Source organism: Mustela nivalis (assembly GCF_964662115.1).
Source record: "Mustela nivalis genome assembly, chromosome: 10".
NCBI lineage: Eukaryota > Metazoa > Chordata > Mammalia > Carnivora > Mustelidae > Mustela > Mustela nivalis.
In genome coordinates this window covers 109158146-109166031 of record NC_139029.1, presented here as the reverse complement: position 1 = coordinate 109166031, position 7886 = coordinate 109158146, and the positions used below count along the sequence as shown (strand labels likewise).

The following is a 7886-nucleotide window of genomic DNA, read 5'->3' as shown; positions in this document are numbered from 1 at the left end:
CCTGCTCCTTCTTACCTCAGGACCTTTGCCCTCACTGTTCCTTCTCCTGAAACTCCCTTCTCCATTTTTCTTGAGGTTTGCTCCAGCTCATCCTTCAGATGTCAGCACTCGAGATCTCAGAAACACGCCCTCCCCCAGCCCCCATTAACCTGTAACACACCACCCTGTGATCTTTCCTCCATAGGACTTCACACACTCCAGTTATCTTTGTTGCTTACTTGTTCATTGGCTTCCCCCACTAGAAAGTCAGCTCAGTGAATGCGGGAACTTGTCTGTCTTGCCGACTGTGTCTTCAGAGCCTGTGACAGTGCCCGCAGTAGGGGTGAACAGATGCTTACTGATTTATGACAAGTGACACCTCTCCATCAGTCTGAGTAATCGAAATGATTCTACTGGTATCGTGAGTCATAATTACATCTACACCCAGTGTGTATTTCACTATTTCCTGTGCTGCTCTGGGAACTGCTTCCATCACGCTAATGCCATTCCTCCCATGCTGCTTCCTCTCTGGCACAAATGTAACTGACTTTCTAGTGTGGGATTTAAAAAACACTATTGCTTTATTAACTACCAGCAGGACTGGCCTGCACAGAGGGGTGGGGGGGTGGGGAGCGCTCTGGGCTCAGGGTCCATGGAGATTGTGAGGAGGACGTGATGACTGGGAAGCTGTTTTGAAGGCAAGAGGTGGTCTGGAGCGCAGGCCCAAGAGCCCCTCCGATTTACTTCCGGAAATGCGGAGACTTTGTAAAGGAGTCATGGCAAGCTATAGCCATGCCACCAATAAGATTAAGAAATTCTTGGAAATCTAGCTGCCCGTCAGAGTTGAGGTCCAGTTTCTTCATCATGCGGTCGAGGACACCAGGGTCCTTCTGGTTCTGCAAGATAACAATAAGTATCATAATGATCCTATTAGAAATACAATTAATTTATGTCACACTTTCTAAGATGCTTTCCATTATGTCGCCACATTTTAGTCACACAAGAGTGTGCAGTACAGGGTAGGGGCTAGTAGCATTTCCACTTCCCAGACACTGAGACAGACTCAAACAGATGAAGTGACTTGCTGAAGGGGAAATCTGCAACTAGAATACACATTTTCTGGCTCCCCGCCAGGGTTCCTCTGTGACGGGCACAGGCTGGCTATTCAAGTTCATAAAAGCAGTGGAACACCGTTGTCAAGTGTTGCATGCAACCGCAGTGTAAGAACTGTATGGAAGTGGAGTGAAGTGACAGGGAAGAAGGTGCAGGCCCCGATCTGCCCCCTCCTCCCCTTAGCTCAGTGGCCAACACGTGCACGCGCTCACAGCAGCTAGTGTCAAAGGGCTGTTTAAATTAGGAATTTAGAAAGTCAGTCCTTAAGTGGCACATGCGCCTTATGGCTACCACACTAGACTATGCAGGTATCCAGAACATTATTTCCATGATAACAGAAAGTTCCGTGGGCGGGACTTCCCTAGAAGCTTTGGGTTGGACGAATAAATTTGAAAACTGTCCTATTACACCATTTACCATTTCATATGCCTTTTCCCTAAATGGAAGAAACAATTCACCATCCCCTGTGTCATGCAGTTTGATAACTTTGATCTTTAAAATACTTCTTACTCAAAGAAAAGAGGAAAAGGTCCTTTAATAGTCACAGCACTCCGAGCCCTGGGGGCTCAGCCTTGTCCATGCTAGAGTGATTGAAGAGGCGGCAGGAGTGTGGGGGTCAGCTGCTGGGCCTTCACTTCTAGCCATTCTGCCAGCGCCTTATTTAGAGCTCTGGGCAGTTTGGGGAATGAGGGTTGGGAGCCGGGAGCCGTACCTTTGTGAAGGCAGCCAGTTCCGTATTCATGAAGGTTAGGAACTCTGTCTTGGAGAGCGTGCAGTTGTTACCCTCCTTTCCAGCAAACTTCTGGAAAACAGCAATCAGAGACTCGATGCACCGCTCGGTCTCAGTAGGGCTGGACATTTTTGCCTTTAGAGAAAAAAAAGTCAGGGCTCAGACAAGGGCTAGATGCCCAGAGGACACTCTAGAGATCTCATACTTTCATTTCAGGGCAAAGCAGTTTCCTAAAAGGCTAGGTCGTATTTTAAGGGGCAGAGGGCCCCAGGACAAACACAGAAAGTCACATTCTATGAGCATGCCTTCCCTATCCATTCCCATGTTTATTCCGGGTGAAGCATATTGAGGGTACACACAAAGCATGTGGGTGTGTCTAAAAGTAGTAGACTGCCTAGATGAGAGTGAGCATGGCAGGCTTCATGATGTTTCTAGAACTTGTCAGTAAACATATGTATAACTATAGCTCCACAGATCCATAAGCACACCAAGCTCTGTCTAGAGATTAAATAATTTCCTATTTTCTAAGAGAATACAGAGACTATCGGGATGAATGAAATGGCAGCTTTTTAAATCAATACTGAGGAGTGTCTGGGTGGCTCAGTTGGTTAGATGACAGACTCTTGGTTTTGGCTCAGATCATGACCTTGGTTTTGGCTCAGGTCATCTCAGGGTCATGAGATTGAGCCACATGCTCTCTCTCCTTCTGACCCACCCCAATAAATTAAAAAAAAAAAAGCAATACTGAATTCCTGGGACTCTTGCATTTTCTAGAAGAACACTAAATGCATAGTTATTATGTGTGGGGTGGAAGATCTGAGAGCTTTTTGGATGTTCAAAAGCTTCTTTCATATCAAAGGTTAGAAATCGTTAATTTTACATGTGAGAAACAGAGACATGAGAAGGTAATTGACATAGCAGAGTCACCCCTAGAATCTCAGCCTCCAGGTCCCTTTCTGCAGTTCTTGGTCTTTGTTCCAAGATACCACTAATTCCTACAGGAACAGCTGAAGGAACTTCTCTGGTCACTTCAAAACACAAAGGTGGATATCAGGAAGGCAGCGCCCAGTCTGTCACACAGCTCACCTGACCTCTACAGAGCTAAACCTCAGCTGTGGTTGCACCAGGAGGAGCTGGGGTCAATTCTGCGCTGGGCTCTGCTTTCCTTTTAACAGAATCCTTCAGGGAAATCCTATTTTGCAGAGCCTTTGGGTCATTCCTGCTGGTACCTAGATCCCCCTGGTGGTTCAGACTGGCAACTGCAGGCTTTCTGGAAGACTTGCCCCTCTACGCCCTTCCTCTGAGGCTTCAGGTATTAACAATGCTTTGCAGGGTTCCTGGGTAGCTTAGTCATTTAAGCGTCTACCTTGGGATCAAGTCCTGCTTTAGGCTTCCTGCTCAGCAGGGAGTCTGCCTTCTCTCTCTGCCCCTCCCATTGCTCATTCCGTCTCTATTAAATAAATACCTAAAATCTTGGGGAAAAAATGATCCTTGGATGGGGACATTTGCAATTTAGCAATGAACCTTTAATTTGTTTTTTGCAGAACTTCCTGGAGACTTTCAATCCCAGTAATTAGCGAGCTACGGACTGTAATTAATGTGCTACAAACTGATCTGAGCTTTAGCCACACAACTTTGGGCTCCTTCCCTCTTCCCTGTAGTGTTTTCATTTGCAGTTTCTCCATGTGCTTTACCAGCTAGCTGAGCTGCTTGGGGCCGATTGCATGTAGTAGTTATCTGTAATGCCCCTTCCAAGGTGGTTCTAATGAACTTTTCTGGAGGTGGATTCTTTCCTAACAGTCATCTTGTTGGAATTTTTTTTTTTTTTCCTCAAGCAAAGAAAAACGTTTGTTAAGTCCAGGATTTGGGAGTGAAACAGAATAAATAGCCTGTAAACAGTTGTGTTTGCTCCACAGCCTTCTGTTATCAGGACTAAAATCTCACATCTTAGTAATGTGTCAGTTGACAGGAAGAAGGTCAGCTGGGAGTGAATGCCAGATAAGGTAGAAGATTCCAGGCTGAGGAGCAAGGGCTTTCTGACCTTTCTCTAGGCCTGCAGATGCTACTCTGCCCCCCTTCCCTGCAGAATTCAGATTGTTTTGCTTTTCTAGTTTCCAAGTGGCTTTCTGCATTTTTTTTTCCCTTCCTTAACATCAGGACTATAATTTAGACTTTTTTTTTTTACTTGAAACTGTTGCTATCAACTACAGAAGGAAAAAATTAAAACCTCTGTATTTCTCCTCAGAGGTAATTTTTCAGAGCAGAAAAAAAGAAACACAATTATCAAGTTACTGAAATGGAACTGCAAAATTTGTAGAGCAGAAGGGGGCTTGGGAGATGGTTCCAGGGAAGGGAGGCCCAGAGACAGGAAAGCTTTGCTCACGTGGAGCTGAGGCTGAGACAGAGGAGAACTGGATCTCCTGACCAGAGGCCAGCACTGCCCACGGCTCACTGCATCCTCACAGTTGTATTTGGCACCATGATAGGAAGAAGAAAATGGTGTGAGAGGAGTGGATACTGTGAAAGAATTTAAACAATGCATGCTCGAATGTTGATGAAAGGGGGAAGAAAAAGGAATATGAAAATGAAGTAACACTTGAAAATGACTCCAGCACTGCTGTTTTCATACTTATTTTTTTAAAAAGATTTTATTTAGATGTGAGAGAGAGAGAGCAAGAGAGCATGCACAAGCAGGCAGAATGGCAAGCAGAGATAGAGAAGCAGGCTCCCCGATGAGTAAGGAGCCGGATCTGGGATCATGAGCTGAGCTGAGCTGAAGGCAGACGCTTAACCAACTGAGCCACCCAGGTCCACTTCCTTCCTTCCTTATGTCTGTCTGTCTGTGGCATGGATCCCAACCTGGGAATTGATCTCACTACCCTGAGATCAAGACCTGAGCTGAGATCAAGAGTCCCACCCCTGATCAACTGAGCCATCCAGGCACCCCTGTGTTGGACTGGCAGAAAGGGCTACTTAAGATGGTGAAAGTTCCTGCCACAAAACCAAAGCTCGGACAGGAGAACAAAGACCCAAGCAGGAATCCGTAAACCCTCCCAACTGGGGCTCCCGTGGACCAATGGGACCCTGACAAGCGGGAATCTGAGACTGCCGCCTGGGGCTCCAGTGGACCAATGGGACCCCGACGAGCAGGCGAAATATCCAAATAAGGGAAACTTGCCAAAAGACCCCTGAACTCTGCTCGAGGCCCCTTAAAAGTCTCCTCCTCCCTGCCTTGGGCGCTACTTCCGTCACCCTGCTTTCCAGAGTCGCGGAACCTCGCCCGAGGGTGCCCACCTCCTCCCAGCGCAACTTTCCTGGCTCCCCTTCTCCTGAGCCCTGAAACTTCGAGGGAGAGTGTTTTTCTAATAAATCCTGCCTTGCACCCACTTTGCCTGGTGTTGTGTTTAATCTCACCGGAAAAACTTTACACCCTGCTGTTGTTCTTAACCAATGTGCTCCCCCACCCCCAAAGGATCTGTAATGGCAGATCTTCACCACCTACTGGTGATGGGTCCACCTTTTCAAGGTTCCATGCGACATTGTTACTCACTTTTTGCATGGAAAGGAAGGAGGGAAAGAGTAGGCAGGGATAAATGTTGACACACTAGAGCAGAGTCTGGCAAATGTTTTGTACAGGGTCAAACAGTAAATATATTAGGCCACTGTGATCCAAGTTGTCTCTGTCCCTCCTCTTCTGCAGCGGGCCAGCAACCACAGACAACTGGTAAGTGAATGGGTGTGGCCGTGTGCTAATAAAACTTTATTTATGGACAATTAACTTTGATTTTCGTATCATTTCACATGTCATAAAGTATTATTGTCCTGTGATTTTCTTTCAACTACTCAAAAACATAAAATCCATTTACAGCTTTTGCGGGGGCGGGGGTGTAACAGAAACCCCATTTGGCCCCTGGGCGGAAGCTTACTGACTCCTTTCACTGAAGAGGCCTCGGAGGAGGTAAATTTTGGAGGTGGCTTAATGCAAAAGTGAGAAATAGAGTTCGAAGTAGGCTGGCGGAAACTGAGAAGAGAAAAAGAGATGGCGACGCGAGTCCCTGGAAAGATGGTGGGTTCAGAGGAAAAGGGCAGGAGGAGCTCGGCCTGGATGGGGCTCCTCCCACCGCCTGGGCCGCATTCCGCTGGCTGGGAGCGGCATCAGCTTCAGGCTTTTTGAGTCCTGGCGGGTTGCCTAGCTCACCGAAACTGATTTTCCCAGGCTCCCACGGCTCAGTTCTGAGAAGTGTCCTTTTCTGGTCTACAGAAACAACTAGTGCCGCCGGACGCCCCTACAGCCCTTCTTTCACTTGTCTCCCAGGGGCGGGCCAGGGGCCTCCAGCCCTTCCCCAGCGACTTCCCCACTTGCCGGTAGCGGGGGATCGGGCGGGGCGCCACCCGTGGGGTAGCGGTGCCGAGTGCAGCGCCCTTCTCCAGACGCGCACCAGCTCTCCGCCCTGGAGCCCGAGACCCTCCGAGGACCCCTCGGCGGCTATCGCAGCTATCACTTAGGGCTGCTTCCTTCCTGCCTCTCCACCCCAATTCCCCCCACCCCACCCCCGATTTATTTTTCCTGCCCTACTTCCTGCCACATCCACACAGAAACGAGAGATCAAGCATGGTGGAAAGCGCGGTGTGGCTCTTTCTATTGCAGCGCTTCGAAGACCAGAAAAAGTTCGGGCTTACCATGTGTTCGCGGGACGGGCGCGGAGTGGGCGTCCGGCGGCGGCGGCGGCGGCAGCGGCGGCGGCAGCGGCGCAGCGAGCTCTGGACGGCAGGCGGCGGGCTCCCGGCTCTCCGCGACCCGCCCCGCGCGACCGCTCCTGACTCACGCGCCCCCTCCCGCCAGTCAGCCTCCGCCTCCCGGAGCCGATCCGGACTTGTCCGCCCCGCCCGCGTTGCCCAACGCGCAGCTCACCCACGACGCGCTCTCTTCCTGCCTGTGGGCCTTGAAGATTTAAAGGGCTTTCCTGAGTTAGAAGTTCAGCGTAGCCGTCTAGGGCGCGGTGTGCCCATGTCTGTGGTTCTTTTCCGTGTACGAGCCCGTTCTGCTCGTTCAGATTAGAGAGGCAGGAGGGCCCTTTTGTAAAAACGTGCAACGCGGAGTGTGGCCGTAACTGTAGAAGTTCCCTAGGAGCCGCGCTGTCTCTTCCTTCACTCTAAGGTTGGGTAATGGAGGAAGCAGTGGTGAGTCCTGCCAAGTGGAGCGCTGTTGTCTCAAACTTCTTCCCCTGAGACACTGAAACTCTCCAACCCCCAAACCACTGCAGTTAAAACCTGACCGGTGTGAGTAGGGTATTTGTTGTGTGTGCAGTTGGCAGAAGCTCTGGGTTCTGAAATGGGGCTGTCACTTTATTGCAGTACTTTTGGCAAATCCCCTCTCTCCTCAGAGCTCCATTTCCTTATCTGTTAAAAGCAGTGGTGTTGCATTTCCTGTTTCATAAGATCGTTATAACTGTCCAGGGAAATCATGGCTTTGAGACGGCTTCAGAAACTGTGGAGTAGACGTGAATGAAAGATAACGGACCACAGGGCATTGCATAAATTGCTTCCTGCACCGGCTGCTCACTTCTGAGCAAATCTGCGTCTCCCCTCAGCTACCCAGAGGCATGTTTTCTGGAATCCAGTTGAAAGCCTTACCCAAGCCCTAGGCTCAATAATTAAAGAAATAACCTGTTTCTCGCCCGTCTTCCCCTTCTCCGCTAATGGTACTGCCTTTCTGCCATTCTTCCGTTCTGCTGACTTGAGAGCTGTGTAGTCAGATTTTGACTGTAAATCCCTTTCTTACCCACAAGTCTTTTCAACTGCCAACTTCTATCATTTTTTTTAAAAAAAAAGATTTTGTTTATTTATTTGACAGAGAGATCACAAGTAGGCAGAGAGGCAGGCAGAGAGAGAGAGGGGGAAGCAGGCTCCCTGCCAAGCAGAGAGCCAGATATGGGGCTTGATCCCAGGACCCTGAGATCAGGGCCAGAGCAAAAGGCAGAGGCTTAACCCACTAAGCCAGGAGCCCCCCAACTCCTATCACTTAAAAAAAAAAAAAGATTTTATTTACTTATTTGACAGAGAG

The 7886-nt window shown here is 49.0% G+C and overlaps 1 protein-coding gene across 1 annotated transcript; it reads right to left on the bottom strand.

Moving 5' to 3' along the window:
• Window positions 1–536: 536 nt before the first annotated feature.
• On the bottom strand, window positions 537–7554 carry S100A11 (S100 calcium binding protein A11). Its single transcript, XM_082685816.1, has 3 exons — window positions 6503–7554; window positions 1805–1957; window positions 537–875 (listed from the first exon to the last, which is right to left on the bottom strand). Exons 1-3 carry the CDS (start codon window positions 6503–6505, stop codon window positions 720–722), a joined length of 312 nt encoding a protein of 103 aa, XP_082541942.1. The 5' UTR covers window positions 6506–7554; the 3' UTR covers window positions 537–719.
• Between the last annotated feature and the right edge of the window lie 332 nt (window positions 7555–7886).

Bases quoted from the DNA above. Each gene is read 5' to 3' on its own strand.
- S100A11 (XM_082685816.1), bottom strand. The intron at 876-1,804 runs GTACGGCTCCCG...GTTATCTTGCAG, and splicing joins AACTGGCTGCCTTCACAAAG to AACCAGAAGGACCCTGGTGT.